An 18,916-nucleotide genomic window follows, 5' to 3' on the forward strand; every position below is an offset into this window, starting at 1 on the left:
CGATGGCGTGGTGACGGTGATGGTGATGTAATCCGCGCAGGGCTTCGCCTAAGTACTACGTGAATATGACCGGAGGCGTAAACTGTGGAGAGGGGCGCCGCACACGGCTAGGAATCAATGGTGTGTCTTCTAGCGGTGCCCCCTCATATATATAGGTTGGGGGAGGAGAGGCAGCCAAGGGGGCGCCCCAAGTAGGAGGAATCCTACTTGGGCGCCTCCCAATTCAGCCTCCCCCCTTCCATATTCATCCGGAGGGGGAAGGAAGGAGGAGGGAGGAGAGAAGGAAGGGGGAGGCCGAATCCCTCCCCTTCCTTTCCCTCTTCTCCTCTTTCCTTCCCCCTTATTTTGGCCTACATGGGGTGCACCAGCCCCCAAGGGGCTGGTCTGTCCCCTTCTTGGCCCATTAGGCCCATGTAGTTGCCGGGGGGATGCCCGGAACACCTTCCGGTGACCCGATATTTACCCGGTACTCCCAGAACACTTCCGGTGTCCGAATATCATCGTCCTATATATGAATATTTACCTCTCGACCATTTTGAGACTCCTCATCATGTCCGTGATCTCATCTGGGACTCTGAACAACATTCGGTCACCAAATCACATAACTCGTATAATACAAAATCGTCATCGAACGTTAAGCGTGCGGACCCTACGGGTTCGAGAACTATGTAGACATGACCGAGACACCTCTCCGGTCAATAACCAACAACGGAACCTGGATGCTCATATTGGTTCCCACATATTCTACGAAGATCTTTATCGGTCATACCGTAATGACGACATACGTTATTCCCTTTGTCATCGGTATGTTACTTGCCCGAGATTCGATCATGGTATCTTCATACCTAGTTCAATCTCGTTACCGGCAAGTCTCTTTACTCGTTTTGTAATGCATCATCCCGCAACTAACTCATTAGTCACATTGCTTGCAAGGCTTATTATGATGTGCATTACCGAGAGGGCCCAGAGATACCTCTCCGATACTCGGAGTGACAAATCCTAATCTCGATCTATGCCAACCCAGCAAACACCTTCGGAGATACCTGTAGAGCATCTTTATAATCACCCAGTTACGTTGTGATGTTTGATAGCACACAAGGTATTCCTCCGGTATCCGGGAGTTGCATAATCTCATAGTCGAATGAATATGTATATGACATGAAGAAAGCAATAGCAATAAAACTTAACGATCATTATGCTAAGTTAACGGATGGGTCATTTCCATCACATCATTCTCCTAATGGTGTGATCCCGTTCATCAAATGACAACACATGTCTATGGTTAGGAAACTTAACCATCTTTGATTAACGAGCTAGTCTAGTAGAGGCTTACTAGGGACACTGTGTTTTGTCTGTGTATCCACACATGTATCAAGTTTCCGGTTAATACAATTCTAGCATGAATAATAAACATTTATCATGATATAAGGAAATATAAATAACAACTTTATTATTGCCTCTAGGGCATATTTCCTTCATGCTTTTCCCTGGTCAAAAAGATCCTATGATATGAAGCTAAAATTTAGTATGAAGGGGCGTCCATAAGTTTGAAATCTCAAGTAGAAGCTCAAATATTATGTATGGTTTTTACCTTGTTCCGAAATTTGGTCAAATTGCTATATTTATGTTGTTGAGCACTTTTCTGCACAATACCAATGCAAAATTCTTCGCAAATTCATTCCTTAAGTCAATATCGAGTTGTCCCTGAAGAAACCATGTGTCCGTGAATGTTCGACATATGCGGTGCACAGTTTAATGAATGTGTTATGGTGGATTGCATTATAGAGATGCATTTTAAATCAGTAAAGAAAATTTACCGTGTAAATAGTTGGGGTCATCCTATTATTTTTTGCAAATAAATATGAAGGCACATATTCATCCATCTCAATACCGTAGACATCAGATGTCTCTCTGAATCCTTATGTAACTCGTCATCTATTGCGCACCACACTGCAAAAAAGAATGTGCTATACAGGTGAAATTTGATGGACGAATGTTACCAGCACAATGTTTCTTCATGTGTGCAAATATTCGAGTAGCATTGTCCTTCATGATTTCTGCCAGTACCTGCTCGTATACTTGTGTTGATTTCACTACTAGCGAAACCCTACTAGTAGCGACCCACGCTACTGCTAGGGCACTACAGCTAACTTTTAGCAGTAGCGCTTGCCTGTCCCCACGCTACTGCTAATTCAATTAGCAGTAGCGTGGGTCTAGATAGGCACTTCTGCTAAGTACTGGTAGCGTGTGTTGTGTTGTAACCCCACGCTACTAATATTCATTTGTATTTCATTTCTTTTGCTTTATACTATATTTGTACACCCGTTATACAAATTTTGATACAGTAGCAATTAAGAGATTGTTATATCATTATGATCATGATGAGTTATTATATTAGTGGGTGAAATAATTCTACTAGTCCAACTTGGTCACTTTGTATCCATCCACTTGAATCTAATCCATTTTCTTCCACCCAATGATATAATAATAATAATAATAATAATAATAATAATAATAATAATAATAACTCATCATCGTCATCATGATAGTCATATAAGAACTCATCATCATAATAACAACTCATCATCATCTATGAGTCATGCATACAACAACTCATCATTCTAACACATTCTAGCACATAAGTCGTCATCATCACAATAACAACTCCTCATCATCATCATAGTCATAACCAACACTAGCTAATTGTTCTCAGCACATGATGAGTAGGACCTACTCCTCTCTCTTAGGTAAAATAGCATAAAACAGGTAAACCGGTCTATCTCCAAAATGGAGAATGGAGATCCACGCGTCTCCAACTTGTGGCTTGTGCACACATTCATGTTGTCTTCAATTGGTTTCCTGCGCGCATTCATTACTTTGCTCCATTATTTGATATTGAGCCTTTCATCTTTTAAAGAAAAGAGTACGCACTGTTGTAAGCCATCGGCGGAGTTGGTTGTAAGCTAACCATATGCATATGACCTTCGGGAGCCTCTGTTGAACAACATAATAGTAACATATATAGTTAGCAATGTAGTTTACTTAAGAAGAATGTATGCAACCACAGTTAACAAAATCATACCACGTTTTTTGCAATGAAGTTACCATCATGCAACTAGTGGACTAGTGGCACGTATCCACTAAAATTTGGGCCGATTTGATAATTGGTCTTAAAAGTCTCAACATCATTTATAAATGAGACAAGAGATCCTTTCTCCTCACAAGTTAGCTCAGAGCCATAAGTGTAGTACGTCTTGTCTACAGCCTTCCGCGTATTGTTTGGAGAAAAGAAATAAGCCGTCAATCATAAATAAACAAGTTTAGTAGGGATGAACACCAACTATTTTTGAATAAAAAATATAAATTACTTAAGAAATTTGTTTGACAAACTCACATAGAGGTAGAACTAGAAGCATATCCACATCCACCCAAATGTCGATATGATCTTCACTATCATCTTCAGGACGAATATCGAAGGTTCTTTGCATATCCTCCTGAAATCCATAGGCCTTGCATGGAGCTCCCCAATTTGAGCAACCAAAATGTGAGTGATTAATTGCATTGTAGAGCTTAACCCGAAAAGCGTAACCATGTTTAGTCCTAAGGTGAGCTCTCCTCATCTCCATATTCTCACTCCCTTGGAAACCGAGCTTCTCCAAGACATGCGGTCTTGCATGGCAGGGGATGCACTAGTCAAATTGAAAAAAACGAAAATTACACATTGAAGCAAAGAAGCACAAGTCATGATTAATTACAAAAAAATACGTGTCGTCGTTGCGTGCGGTAAAAACATCGAAGGTCTCGTCTAGCTTGACGGTGAAGAACCTACCATTTTGTAGGTGAGGCCTGTCGCACATACCCTGGTCGTCACCGCAGTAATCGCACTCGGGGTCCTATCATCGTCTGATATTTCATGTGTTCAAAATTCAAAGATTATAAATCGATGACAATTACCACGAACTCAACACACAGATCACTATTCAGCACGGGTTGACTTTCGGTGTATATGGTGGGCACTCCCTCTCTGATACATTCAACCATCAGTGATGGTCACTCCTCCCTTCGTTCCCGGGTGCATTACACCAAAATGTCTAGCACGCGGGAACGAAGGAGAAGGGACCCCCACGATAATAGTCGGGATTCTTCCTCTCTGATATTTGCGACCGTCGGTGATTGCCGCTCCTCCTTTCATTCGAAAGTGCATTACACCAAAATGTCTAGCACCTGCAAATGAAGAAGAATCGACCCCCATGACAACAGTCGGGATTCTACCTCTCTGATATTTCGACCATATATGGTGGACACTCCCTCACTGATTTTTCGACCGTCGGTGATGGTCGCTCCTCTCTTCCTTCCCGTGCATTACCAAAAAGGTCTATCACGAGAAAGAAGAGGAAAAGCGACCCCCATGACAACAGTCGGCATTCTTATTCTCTCATATATGGTGGACACTCTCACTCGCTGATGTTTTTACCGTCATGTATATGGAGCCCCGACAGACTTAAAGTCAACCTAAAATGTCGTTTAATTATATTTCCGGCAAATCCAGGGCACTCGATATTTCCTTTATATTCTAGCACAAGTCATGTTAAAATTCACGAAAAATTCCGGCATGATCTTTTCTAAAATAGGACATATCAAGCGCCTGAAATTTGTTGGAACGGAAGTGAATCAACACTCCGGCAAAACATAGCCCACTCGGAGGTGTTCCTACAAACATAGGCCACTAGGGTAAGCACATATCCTTCATTTTCGTATTTAAGCAACCACATAGACCATGTTTACTCACTATAGACGCTGGCTGTCGACAATGCGGGTGTCATCAGTGATCTTTTGGGCATCGTCGACCAGCTCGTAGGTGATGTACCCTGCGCTATGCATGAGCATTCACACATGAGCATTTATATAGAAAATTTCAAACTTGGTGCTCATTGCATTTCAATGATTCAATATTGACAAAAACATTTCAATATATCTTATAACTCTAACATTTCATTTGGACAAGCATAACTAAATACCCTAGTTCTTCAAGAAAGTAGGTCTCTCTCTCTCTCTAAATTTGGCAATCTGAGTATGACATAAAAATAATTCGCGATACAATTGGCAACAACATTTTTATATTTTATTTGATGCCTAAAATACTTCAACATGTTTGGTTCAAAAGACCTACATTTAGTGAAAATTTTCTATTCCATTCAAATAATCTACATTCTATTGTATTCAAAAAACATTGCTAAACCTACATCTAGAAGAACGGAGGGAGGAGGTCAGGATGGAGGGACGGAGGAGGGCATCTAGAGGAGGACGACGGACGACGAGAGGAGGGACGAGAGAGGAGGGAGGCGAGAGAGGAGGAGGGAGGAGGGCGGCGAGATGAGGAGGAAGGGAGGTATCTCAGGAGCGACAACGGACGACAGCTCTCTCCGACGTCGTGGTAGTCGATGGTGGTGTGCTCTGCCATCGGTGTTGGTCCTTATGGCGACCACGCCGGCCTGCGGCGACGTACTCATTATTGATTGCGGTGGCCATCGAAAGGTTTTCATGGGGGACCTGGTAGTTGACTACGGTGGGGAGATGCAAACTATATGGTCATTGATATAGTTTGTCGATCGCAGATCTGGTCGCTTTGGATTTTTCTTTTACCTCACCTACGCATGTGTTTGGTCTTATATGACTTTGTTATTTGCCGGCGTGTTTTTTATGTGTGTGTTGGTGTTGGTTGTGTGCACTCTAACTATGCAGAGGCCGGGTGTGTGGTCTTTGTGTTTGTATCCTCTAGATGCTTAATTTTGAGCCAATAAAATCCACCCTCTATCGAAAAAAAATCTTTGCGCCACCCCTTTCCTCCGTATCTTTGTCGGTGAAATATAATTCAAATGTAACATTCAGGAAACTATGTGACGTCCGGTCGGGGCTATACATACTACTTCGACCCGCATGTTTACATACTACATCTATGATGCTCCGTTTGTTTACATAGTGCATGTTTACATACGCGTACGTTTGGTCTTATATAACTTTATTATTTGCCGGCGTGTTTTCTATATGTGTTGGTGTTGGTTGTGTGCACGCTAACTATGCAGAGGCCGGGTGTGTGGTCTTTGTGTTTGTATCCTCTAGATGCTTAATTTTGAGCCAATAAAATCCACCCTTTATCGAAAAAATCTTTGTGCCACCCCTTTCCTCCATACCCTTCGGCGAAATATAATTCAAATGTACATTCAGGAAACTATGTGACGTCCGGTCGGGGCTATACATCTTCGACCCGCATGTTTACATAGTGCATCCTATGATGAACCAATTGTCTGCAAGCCTACGAGCACGAATCTACCTAAACAAGTGCTCTGAGGGACGAGTTAATTGCACAGAAGTACCACAATTGGGGCATCACATGCAGATTGGTATCACGATTCTTAGCTTTTACTCCCTCCGTTCCTAAATACTTGTCTTTCTAGGCATTTCAATAAGTGACTACATACGGAGTAAAATGAGTGAATCTACACTCTAAAATATGTCTACATACATCCGTATGTGATAGTCATTTGAAATGCCTAGAAAGGCAAGTATTTAGGAACGGAGGGAGTACGTGTCAGTACCAACATTGTTTCAGACTTTTGCAAATAAGGCTAAAACTCTGTTTTATACGTATTGACGGTGTATCTGACCAATGGGGCCCGCCCGTCAGGTGCCGACATGGCATGTTTTTTACAAAAACCCCCTTAAGTTGTATGTAATCATAAAAATGCCCAAATATTTTGCGGGAAAAAGGCTTTTTTTTGTTCGCAATTTCCACCACCGAATTTGGACTGGTTTGAAATTTTCCGCCACTTGAACAAATAAGTAAAGTGAAAGAAAAATCAGGCGCCGGCGGGGATCGATCCTGCGACGTGCAGTCCACAGGCGCCACGCGCTAACCAAAACGCCACAACGCAGCACACGTTGCAGTACAGGCGTTCCTTTTCTTATACTATGTCTGAAGCGCTGGGCCGGCCCACCGAGGCCTGCATTTTTTTTTCGTTTCGCACTTAACAGGCGCGCGTGTTGGGCTCGTTCGTTGCCCCAGTTACTATTCGTTTCATTTCTCTTATGCTTTCAGAATGCGCGGTGAACATTTTTTTTAATATACGCTGAACACTTTTTCTGCTTATAGTGAACATTTTTCAATGCACGATGAACTTTTCTTTACAAACGGTGAACATTTTCTTAATATAATAAACTTTGGTAATATCCGTTGAACATATTTGAAATGCAAATTGAACATTTTTGTACTATAGGTTGTTCAATTTTCTTATGGCAAGGAACATTTTACTTAATTCGTGGTAATTTTTTTAATTTATGGTGACATTTTATTAATACACGGTGAGTTTCAAGATTATTATGGTGAATATTTTCTTAATACATGGTGAAATTTTTGTATTTCACAAAATGTTCAGTATATATTAAAACTTATTGTGTAAAATCAATTTGCATTTCCAAAAACACTTGATTATTTTAATAAAAGTTGAAAAGTTTTAATGCATTTCTAAAATTTATTATGATTACACAATTACTTTTAATACATGTTCTACGCCATGTTTCTAAAATTATATGTTCAACTTTTAACGCATTGATTGCAAGAATGATTAAGAAACCGGGGCAAAAAGTTCTTGAAACTCATCGTGTATCAAGAAAATGTTCACCATAAATTACAAAAAGTTCACCACGCATTATGTAAAATGTTCATCATATCTTAAGAAAAAGTTCAAGATATATTACAAAAATTATCGATTTGCATTTAAAATATGTTCAACGTTTATTATAATGGAGAAAATATTAATCGTTTGTAAAGAAAAAGTTGACAACCTGTATTAAAAATAATTGCGTAATCTTAATAAATTTTAGAAATGCATTAAAATTGTTCAACTTTTATAAGAAAAAATCGACGTGTTTCTGGAAACGCAAGAATGATTTTTACACAATAAAGTTTTTAATACATGCTGAACATTTTTTGAAATGCAAAAAATTCACCATGTATTAAGAAAATATTCACTATAAATAAAAAAAATTGTGTAATCATAATATTCTTGAAACTCATCATGTATTAAGAAAATGTTCACCATAAATTACAAAAAGTTCACCGCGCATTCTAGAAGCATAAGAGAAATGAAACGAATAGTTACCGGGGCAACGAACGAGCCCAACAACGCGCGCCAGTTAAGTGCGAACCAAAAAAAAATGCAGGCCTCGGTGGGCCGGCCCAGCGCTTCAGGCATGGTATAAGAAAGGAAACGCCTGTATTTGACCGCTAGCTGCGCTGTGGCGTGGTCGTCAGCGCGTGGCGCCTCTGGACTACAGGTCGCAGGTTCGATTCCCACTGCCGCCTGAATTTTGTTTCCTTTCATTTATTTGTTTAAGTGGCGGAAAATTTCAAACCACTCCAGATTCGGTGGTGGAAATTGCGATAAAAAAAGGCCTCTCACGGAGCCTTTTTTTCGTAAAATTTTTGGGCATTTTTGTGATTACATACAATGTAAGGGGGTTTTCTGCAAAAAATATGTCATGTCGGCACCTGAAAAAAAGGCCTCTCACGGAGCCTTTTTTTCGTAAAATTTTTGGGCATTTTTGTGATTACATACAATGTAAGGGGGTTTTCTGCAAAAAAATATGTCATGTCGGCACCTGACAGGCGGGCCCGTTGGTCAGATACACCGTCAATACGTATAAAACAAAGTTTTAACCTTATTTGTAAAAGTCTGGAACAATGTTGGTACTGACACCAAAAATTAAGAATCGTGGTACCAATCTGCATGTGATGCCCCAATTGTGGTACTTCTGTGCAATTAACTCCTGAGGGACACATCCCTGCCACTCACCGGTCACCACCCCTATACAATACCACACCGATCGGGATTAGCTACCACGCGGTGCCCTGTGTAGTTGTTATAGCTAGTGATCAAGTCCGCGCGTGCGTGCAAGTGAGACTAACCCGGTGGCAGGCTTGCGATGGCTGGTGGAGGGTTCGCCGTGGCCGATGCCCCGTCGGGCGACTACGGCGGCGGCATAACCTTCTCCGTCGTGGTCACCTGCCTCATGGCAGCCTCCGGTGGCCTCATCTTCGGCTATGACATCGGCATCTCAGGTACCGGCCTCACGCGTGTATGCAATTCTGCCGAGATGTGTGTTTCTCTAATCTCTATGCATGTACGTACATCGGTGATAATGTTTGGTCGACCAGGCGGCGTGACGGCGATGGAGTCATTCCTGGAGGAATTCTTCCCGGGCGTGCTCAGACGGATGGCGGCGGCGCGGCGGGACCAGTACTGCGTCTACGACAGCCACGTGCTCACGGCGTTCACGTCGTCGCTGTACCTGGCGGAAAATTATGTTTCCTTTCATTTATTTGTTTAAGTGGCGGAAAATTTCAAACCACTCCAGATTCGGTGGTGGAAATTGCGATAAAAAAAGGCCTCTCACGGAGCCTTTTTTTCGTAAAATTTTTGGGCATTTTTGTGATTACATACAATGTAAGGGGGTTTTCTGCAAAAAATATGTCATGTCGGCACCTGACAGGCGGGCCCGTTGGTCAGATACACCGTCAATACGTATAAAACAAAGTTTTAACCTTATTTGTAAAAGTCTGGAACAATGTTGGTACTGACACCAAAAATTAAGAATCGTGGTACCAATCTGCATGTGATGCCCCAATTGTGGTACTTCTGTGCAATTAACTCCTGAGGGACACATCCCTGCCACTCACCGGTCACCACCCCTATACAATACCACACCGATCGGGATTAGCTACCACGCGGTGCCCTGTGTAGTTGTTATAGCTAGTGATCAAGTCCGCGCGTGCGTGCAAGTGAGACTAACCCGGTGGCAGGCTTGCGATGGCTGGTGGAGGGTTCGCCGTGGCCGATGCCCCGTCGGGCGACTACGGCGGCGGCATAACCTTCTCCGTCGTGGTCACCTGCCTCATGGCAGCCTCCGGTGGCCTCATCTTCGGCTATGACATCGGCATCTCAGGTACCGGCCTCACGCGTGTATGCAATTCTGCCGAGATGTGTGTTTCTCTAATCTCTATGCATGTACGTACATCGGTGATAATGTTTGGTCGACCAGGCGGCGTGACGGCGATGGAGTCATTCCTGGAGGAATTCTTCCCGGGCGTGCTCAGACGGATGGCGGCGGCGCGGCGGGACCAGTACTGCGTCTACGACAGCCACGTGCTCACGGCGTTCACGTCGTCGCTGTACCTGGCGGGGCTGGTCGCGTCGCTCGCGGCTGGCCGGGTCACCAGGGCGGTCGGGAGACAGGCAGTCATGCTAGCTGGCGGCGCGTTCTTCTTCGCCGGCGCCGCCGTGAACGCCGCAGCAGTGAACATTGCCATGCTCATCGTCGGCCGTATGCTGCTCGGCTTCGGCATCGGCTTCACCAACCAGGTATGTTTGGTATTCATGACAGCTGATCTGTATCTGGAACCACCGCTGAATTTTTGAAACTGTACAAGTAGAAACAAGGAGCTGGTTACTGAGTTTCAAGAATTTCACAATCTGTTCGGCCCTTTAAACTGTATAAACTCGACCAAATTGTTTACTCTATTGAAGATTTGGTCTAATTTAAATGTTTTTTTGAACAAGCAACAGTTTATTAGGTGGCTAACTCGGTGCCTAAGTATAGTGTTTCTACTCCATTCGATCCAAATTAATTGTCGCATCTTTAGTAAACTTAACAGTTTGTCTAATTCACATCTAGATGTTTTTTAAGGATGTCACATCTAACCTCCCACAAATAAGGCAGCAACAAAGAACAAAAAAGAAGTTGGGACAAAAAAAATAGACCACAAACATAGTGAAGATCAGGTTAGATGTGACATAACTATCTCACATCTAGATGTGTCCTAGACAAACCCTAAACTTATTTTGATGTGTGGCGAGTGAGACACCCAATAAACTGAAAGAAAACATGGACCTGAAAAACCTGAATGTGACAACAATCTACGCAACGGAAGTGATACATCTCTATATATCGCCGTGGCTCCTGATTTTGATGTGTGGCGAATGATCTACATAGAGTGATAAATAAAGCTTACTCACCCACCTATCAGATAATAAAGCTCCCAATGAGACAATAATAGTTCTCCGTGTATTAATTGCCCTCACTTTCAATGTAATTTCACTGAAGTTTCAGTAATTTCAACAATATTTCAGTCCAAATATTTCAACAGTTTCAGCAGTACACATAATTTCTGAAACTGAAATTCAGAACATACTACGTCCCTAAACAAGCATCCACAATTGCATAGAAAAAAAGGTTTCATAAAGGGGGTGACTATGGTCCCTCAAAAAGAGAAGGGTGGGTTGGCTATGGCTTGGTGGGAATTATCTTGGTAGGAGGCATGATTCCACACGTCATCTATATCTATATCTATATCTATACTTTTATATCTATATCTCTATCTATCTATACTCCCGGTGTATCTCATTAGGTACATCATAAGATGTATTTTTATATTGTACACATACTTGGTATGGTAGGTATAAATAGTTTTTCCTCTAAACTTTATCAATGTTTGTAAAGTTTGACTTAAAAAAAAAGATGCACCACATTATGGAACGAAAGGAGTACTTGCAATTTACTTCTACCACCCTTACATAGAATCGCTGCCTAACAATCCCGGATGGAGGGAGTAATACTGTAATAGTCCGTCATTTCATCTATATAAACTCGAAGCAAATACAAAAGGTTGACTGAAATTCACTCGGATCCTCTAGCAACTACCGCCGGATTGTATTCTTTTTGTGTTGAACTCAGACCTTGTCGAGATGAATGAATAAAACACAGCCCATTCTAAGACAAAACGAAAAAGATTGAAATTCAAGGAATTTTCTGGATGATTGTGCTGTAGCTATGCAGGCATTTAAAGTTGTAAACCCCTTAAATTAAGAGGTCAACATTTTGGATGGTCCAAGGAGAAACCACGTACCATCAAGTCCTACAGCCGTTCACATGTCATGCAGATTAGAAAGGTGGTAGCTGGCTTGGGCCCTTGCTTCGTTTGTCCGCTGCCTCCCCTGGTTAGCTAGGGCGAGTGGCTAGTTTTGACTCAACCCATCGCTCTCGTGTTACTCAAATTGAATAGTGGATAGGGTGTCGCGTTTCATCTTTTGTTCAGTGGTTAGCTGCAACATGCTGCTCGTGCGGGCACGCATGAGTGAGTCAAGCATCTCACTTTCCTTCGTTGGGCGGGCGTTGTGGTAGGTTGGTGATAGCTCCTCCTATGTTCTTGTCGTCCGTGCAGCGCTACCTATGACCTATCCATCGCACGAATGGTCGATCCAATCGTCAACTAGTCGATTACCATCAGGACGCATTGATTAATCATCACGTACCGATCGCCTCTTGTTTAGGTCATGATTAATACTTCCTCCGTACGAAAATACTTGTCATTAAAATGGATAAAAGGGGATGTATCTAGATGTATTTTAGTTATAGATACATCTCTTTTTATTCATTTTAATGACAAGTATTTTTAGACGGAGGGAGTAACTACGTGTACTACCTCCGTCTTTGTTTATTAGTTCTTTTTTAATCTATGCCAAATTTTAACCAAAAAATTTAGCTAACAAAATATTAATGCATGTCAACAAAGATTATATTGTTAGATTCGTATTTGAATATAATTTTTAATGATATAATTTTTTGTGACATACGTGAACATTTTGTTAGTTAAATTTATGATTAAAATTTGACACGAAATACAATACTAAAGACCAATAAACCAGGACGGAGTACTAGCTCCGTTCTGAAATAGATGACTAACTTTAAGTTTAAGTTAGTATAAAGTTGAGTTATCTATTTTTGGACGGAGGGAGTACGTAAGAAATGCACCATGTGATGGCTCTGAGTCTTGTGACCCACCGTGCCGACTGATGACAGGCGGCGCCGGTGTACCTGGCGGAGACGGCGCCGGCCAAGTGGAGGGGCGCCTTCACGACGGGGTTCCAGCTCTTCCTTGGCATCGGCAACCTCGCGGCCAACCTGACGAACTACGGCGCCGCGCGCATACCGCGGTGGGGCTGGCGGCTCTCCCTCGGCCTGGCGGCGGTGCCGGCGGCCGTCATCTTCGTGGGCGCCCTGCTCATCCCGGACACTCCCAGCAGCCTCATCGTGCGCGGGCGGGTGGAGCAGGCGCGCGCCGCGCTCCGGCGTGTCCGCGGCCCCAAGGCCGACGTGGACGCCGAGCTGGAGGACGTGGCCCGCGCGGTCGGGGTGGCGCGGTCCAACGAGCAGGGCGCGTTCCGGAGGATCCTCGGGAGGGAGTACCGCCCGCACCTGGTGATGGCCGTGGCGGTGCCGCTCTTCCAGCAGCTCACCGGGGTCATCGTCATCGCCTTCTTCTCGCCGGTGCTGTTCCAGACGGCCGGGTTCGGGAGCAACGCCGCGCTGATGGGCGCCGTCATTCTCGGCGCCGTCAACCTGGGCTCCGCCCTCGTGTCCGTCGCCACCGTGGACCGCTACGGTCGCAGGCCGCTGTTCTTGGCTGGTGGGCTCGTCATGATCATGTGCCAGGTACAACAAACACGGAAAGGGAACGCATGCTTTCGGTTTCCACGTCGTGATTCTGACAGCTCGTTCGCTGCTTTCATTAGGTTGCGGTTGCGTGGATCATGGGGTCGCAGATCGGCCGTGACGGCGAGTCCGCGATGGCGAGAAAGTACTCCGTCGCGGTGCTGGCTCTGACGTGCGTGTTCTCGGCGTCGTTCGGGTGGTCGTGGGGTCCCCTGACGTGGGTGATCCCCGGCGAGATATTCCCGGTGGAGGTCCGGTCGGCCGGGCAGGGCATCAGCGTGGCCGTCAACCTCGGCGCCACCTTCGTGCTCACGCAGACCTTCCTCTCCATGCTGTGCAGCTTCAAGTACGCCACGTTCATCTACTACGCGGCCTGGGTCGCCGTCATGACGGCCTTCGTGGTGGCATTCCTGCCGGAGACCAAGGGGGTGCCCCTCGAGGCCATGGGCGCGGTCTGGGCGCGGCACTGGTACTGGGGACGCTTCGTCAAGGTGCAGCAGCCAGCCAAGAACACCGACGCGCTCATAAACTGACGACGTTTAGCGCCTTTGTCATCGTGGCAAAGATGGGTATGGGTGTGGCTTTGATCTCCGTACCCGTACGTGTTTGTGTCTGTGTGTTCGTGTGTGGGTATATGGAGCCGCAGTGCTGCTTGTGGAAAGATTCGTGTTTCTTTTTTCTTTTCGTTTTCTTTTCTTTTGTGGAAAAATGATTGTTGTTTCGTGCTGTTGTAGTACGTCCATTCGTCATTCCGGATTGAATCACATTCGTTGTCTGCGCTAGCAAGAAGAAAATGACACATAAGAATTCGCAAGAAAATGGACTCATCAAGACTTGTTTTACAAGAGGAGTGCTTCCGTACAACACCACCCCCCTAAAACGTATAATGGATAGTATGGTCATTTCACATTAGGTATAGGAATACCCACCCGACGCCGTACGTTCGCGCGGGCGGCCCGCGTATGCCGCACCCGTCGCTGTACGTACGCCCGCCCGCGTACCCGCACCCGTCGCCGTACGTCGCTGCCGTACGCCCGCACGTCTTCACGTTGGCGTCGACAGTTATTGGAGAGAAAAAAAAGACACGGTAGCCGCCGACGCCCGCCTCGAAACCCTGAACCCTAACGCATCCACGCCGTCTCCACGCCGGCCCCCGTCTACACGAAGTCGCCGTCGCCCAGGTCGCCGCCCAAACAGGCCGCCGTGCGTGCCCCGGCGCCGTTGCCGCCGCGTTCCATTCCCGTCGCCCAGATGGCCGCCCACCCGTGATCTACGTCGCCGCCTCCCTCCGCGCACTACGCCTGCTACGACCAGCCATCATCCTCACGCCGTCGACACCTGCCTCCGCCGGCCAGCAACGTCACGCCGTCATCACATTCGTCATCGGAGAAAATGGATCCGGCTGAAATCCTCGCCGCCGTGCAAGAGGTTGGTTTGAGACATCGTTGTGCTTGATGAAATAATTGTTTTAGGGATGATGTTACATGGTGTTTGATTGATCTTAGAATTTTTTTTAAACATGTATAGTTAGAGGAGGAGGGCGATTATGATGGCGATGATTACGGCGAGGACAACGAAACCTCGTCACTGAATATGGATGAACCTGCTGAGGAGAACTACATGAGTTTGGATGAATCTTATAGTGGCAATGTAAGTGTGATCAATGTTGATAAGAACAATAAATATGGTAAACCGCACGGACAATTACATGTTTTTTTGCATCATGCAGCGACATGGCGATGATGATGATGATATGGATATAGATGATTCATTTGCTGAAAGTGCACTCCGGGTATGTTTTTAAAAAAATCAGAGAAGAAATGACATAATAACCATATGAGCGCTTACATGTACTTTTTTGCAATGTGCGCAGATGGACGAGGACGGGGACTTTGTGAGGAATATTGTGGACGATGAAAGTGACAAATCACACGTTGATGCATCTCATGATGACAGCTCCAGCAAAGTAAGTTTTGAAACTTACATACATTACATATTAAAATAATAACTGACTGACATAAATGGTTTAATGCATTAATTTACAGGGAGATGTAGATGGTACAAGCGGGAAGGATGAGCATGTTGGTGATGATCTGTTTAATTTCGACATCGGATTTGATGAATATCAGCAAGAATCATTGGACATGCATTGGAAGGTCATGAGGAAGACGTTCAAGTCACTAGGAGAGGCTTACAATTTCTATAACCAGTATGCTTACGAGTGTGGTTTCAGCGTAAGAAAGGACTCACTGAAATATTCGAAAGGTCCTGAGGGAACTAAGCGCTTGAGAAAGTATATGTGTGCGAGAGCTGGGAAACGACAGGCAAAACTTTGTACAATGGAAGGCAGGACCCGCAGGCTGAGAGGGGAGACTCGTTGCTTCTGCAATGCGCATATAACTTTGAAACTTGATAAAGAGCGTGACGTTTGGTATGTCAGCAGTTTCAGTGATGATCACAGTCACGTTCTAGCTAGACCGGATGAAGTCACGTTTCTTCGGTCTCATAATCAGATAAAAGAATATCAGAAAGCTGAGATCTTAACTATGGCAGGTGCTGGAATCAGGAAACATATGATTTATGATCAACTCGTCAGTAGGTACGGGTCATATGCAAAGGCTGGTTTTGGGAGGAAGAAGCTTTATAACATGTGTTATAGAGAAAAAATGAAGTTGCTTGCACAAGGTGATGCAGACACTGCCATTGGGATCATGATGACCAGAAGAGAGAGGGATCCAGATTTCTTCTTTGAGCACACCGTCGATGATGAAGGAAGGCTGAAAAACCTATTCTGGTGTGATTCTCAATCACGTCGAGACTATGTTGACTACGGTGATGTGACCGTCTTCGACAGCACATACAGAATGAATAGGTATGGCATGACATTTATACCTTTTGTCGGTCTGAACAACCACCGTTGCACCACGGTATTCGGTTGTGCTCTTGTGTCTGACGAGACAGAAGATTCATATGTCTGGCTGCTTGAGACGTTTTTGAGGGCTCACTATCAGAAGAGGCCCAGGTCAGTAATTACTGATGGAGATGCAGCTATGATTAAGGCCATCAGAAAGGTACTTTCAGAGGTTTGGCATCGTCTTTGCTCGTGGCATATTGAGAAGAACATGCAGAAACACCTTCATCATAAGTCTCTAAAGGAGTTCAGGTCTCTACTTTATTATGCCACTTCAAAAAAGTATTTGAGGAGAGATGGGCAGCGTTTACCGCCAAATGACAGTCGGAGAAAACAAAGACATGGTTACGTGGGATGTACAAGAAGAAAAGGCTTTGGGCTGCATCATATCTGTCTGGTGGGTTTTTCCTAGGTATGCGAAGTAACCAGCGAAGTGAGAGTCTGAATTCATGTCTTCACTTGCATCTAGACTCCGGTATGACTATTGTTGATATGATTGTGCACTATGAGAACTGCATAGTTCGTCTCCGTGAGAACGAGGCGCATGACGATTACACAAACTCACAGACAGACCCAGTACCAGTATTGGACGAGTGTAAAGATATTGAGAAATCAGCTGCCCGTGAGTTCACTGTGGCAAACTTTTATATCTTACAGGAAGATATGAAGAAGGCACGGGAGCTTGAGGTCCTTGAGAGACTGAGAGGAGCAGACACTCACAGATTCATACTGACATGGAAGGAAAATAGGGATATCAGATTCACTATAGACTACACCCCAGGTAACTCCGAAGAAACCGTGAAGTGCAGTTGCAGAAGCATGTATCGCAAAGGACTTCCTTGCAAACATATTCTTCACGTTCTGATTCAGCTACGCTTACGTGAGATACCTAAGTGTTTAGTACTGCGGAGGTTGAGCCAAGTTGCAAGGGGTGGACTTCCCGTGAAGCGCACTAGCGATCTAATTGCGTGGGGATGGGCAGGTGCAGGGGACAGAGCTAGGTACAACGAGTTGACTATCTTATCTGCCGAAGCAACTCATAAACCATGCCATAAACCATTTTTATTCGACAAGTTGAAGGCGGCTCTGAGGGACATAATAGATAATGATTACACTGAGGAGGATGAGCCTGGTGCGGAGGTAAAGTTTGTGTATGCATTTGAGCCTAATCAAGATCATGGTCTTGTTCGTGATCCCGCAAAAGTTAACACCAAAGACGCACCAAAACAGAATGTTAAAGGCCGCGGTAAGGATGGTCCTGATGTCACTAAAAATGGGTGACCTAAAGCTTTTGATGAGAAAAGCAAACGTCAATGTGGACAGTGCGGTCTTACGGATCATTATAAGTCCACGTGCCCTCAAAATCCTAAGTATGATTTTCGTATGTTATTGTAAATCTTATTGTTCAAACCAAATTTATTTGTTTATTGTGAATTAACACATATCTTACTGTTTTGGTATGTAGGAACTTTGCTTGAATTCTGGAGTATTAAAGATTGCTTCGCCCTTTGATTCAAGACAGTTTTTTGATGGATTGCTATGGAAGATTGCTTCACCCTTTGATTGAAGACAGTTTTTTGATGGATTGCTTCTATCTATGTGATCTTTTATAATTGTTACATTATGTTATATGGGACTTATCGTACTTTGCTGATGTCAGACTATTTGCTACGATACCGACATAAGTATTTGTTTGATGACAGACTATGTAAAGCAAGAAGTATTTTTACTATGTTTATTTTGATTGCTCATTATGCACTGTAGTGCTGTCGCTGTTTACTGTTGATTTTCTGCACTGTACGGTCGCCGTCGCTTACAACCCCGTCGTTTTTATTTTTATTTTAAAAAAAGCCCGACAAGTGCGCCGGCGGCACTGTCCCACAGGGCAGCGTCGGACAGCGGCAGCAGAGCGAGTTAATCAGAGGAGTTCGACTGCCTATGTGCCGCCGTGTATATAAGCCGGTCGTCGCGCGCTCCGTCGGGCGAGGTGGGACTAAACATTTCCCGTCGCCCCGCGTAGTACTTGGGCCGTCGTCGCGCCGCGTGGTACTTGGGCCGTCGTCGCTCCGCGGGCTGTGCAGTGTTATTGGGCCGGCCCACGCGGTCACGCGCTTCGCTGCAGGCACGGCGGCTGCCATAGGAAAGGTTTAGTCCCACCTTGCCCGACGAAGCGCGCGACGACCTGCTTATATACCCGGCGGCGCATATGCAGTCGAACGCCTCCGATTAAATCGCTACGCTACCCGTCGTTCGACGCTGCCCTGTTTGACAGTGCCGTTGGTCAAGTCTGACGTCAGACTGGCCGGCGCACTTGTCGGGCTATTTTTTTTAAAAAGAAAAACTATGAACGTCGGTGTTACAAGCGACGGCGGCAGTGCAGAAAAACAATAGTAAACAACGACAGCACTACAGTGCGTAATGAATACATGGGCATTTTTTTAACATTTACCAGTACAG

At 44.7% G+C, this 18,916-nt stretch overlaps 2 protein-coding genes and 1 pseudogene across 2 annotated transcripts; all 3 read left to right on the plus strand.

Annotated features, from left to right (window-relative positions):
- The first annotated feature begins 8,832 nt into the window (after nt 1–8,832).
- Nucleotides 8,833–9,402, plus strand: LOC109761247 (sugar transport protein MST1-like). The gene is made up of 2 exons (XM_020320055.3): nt 8,833–9,118; nt 9,215–9,402. Exons 1-2 carry the CDS (start codon nt 8,983–8,985, stop codon nt 9,385–9,387), a joined length of 309 nt encoding a protein of 102 aa, XP_020175644.1. The 5' UTR covers nt 8,833–8,982; the 3' UTR covers nt 9,388–9,402.
- A 209-nt stretch (nt 9,403–9,611) lies between these two features.
- On the plus strand, nt 9,612–14,367 carry LOC109761251 (sugar transport protein MST1). Its single transcript, XM_020320058.4, has 4 exons — nt 9,612–10,002; nt 10,099–10,418; nt 12,916–13,548; nt 13,629–14,367. The coding sequence occupies exons 1-4, from the start codon at nt 9,867–9,869 to the stop codon at nt 14,079–14,081; spliced, it is 1,542 nt and encodes a 513-aa protein (XP_020175647.1). The 5' UTR covers nt 9,612–9,866; the 3' UTR covers nt 14,082–14,367.
- A 143-nt stretch (nt 14,368–14,510) lies between these two features.
- Nucleotides 14,511–18,850, plus strand: LOC141041076 (uncharacterized; annotated as a pseudogene).
- The last annotated feature ends 66 nt before the right edge of the window (nt 18,851–18,916 follow it).

The sequence above is a fragment of the Aegilops tauschii genome, chromosome 2 (genome assembly GCF_002575655.3).
Source record: "Aegilops tauschii subsp. strangulata cultivar AL8/78 chromosome 2, Aet v6.0, whole genome shotgun sequence".
Classification (NCBI taxonomy): Eukaryota; Viridiplantae; Streptophyta; class Magnoliopsida; order Poales; family Poaceae; genus Aegilops; species Aegilops tauschii.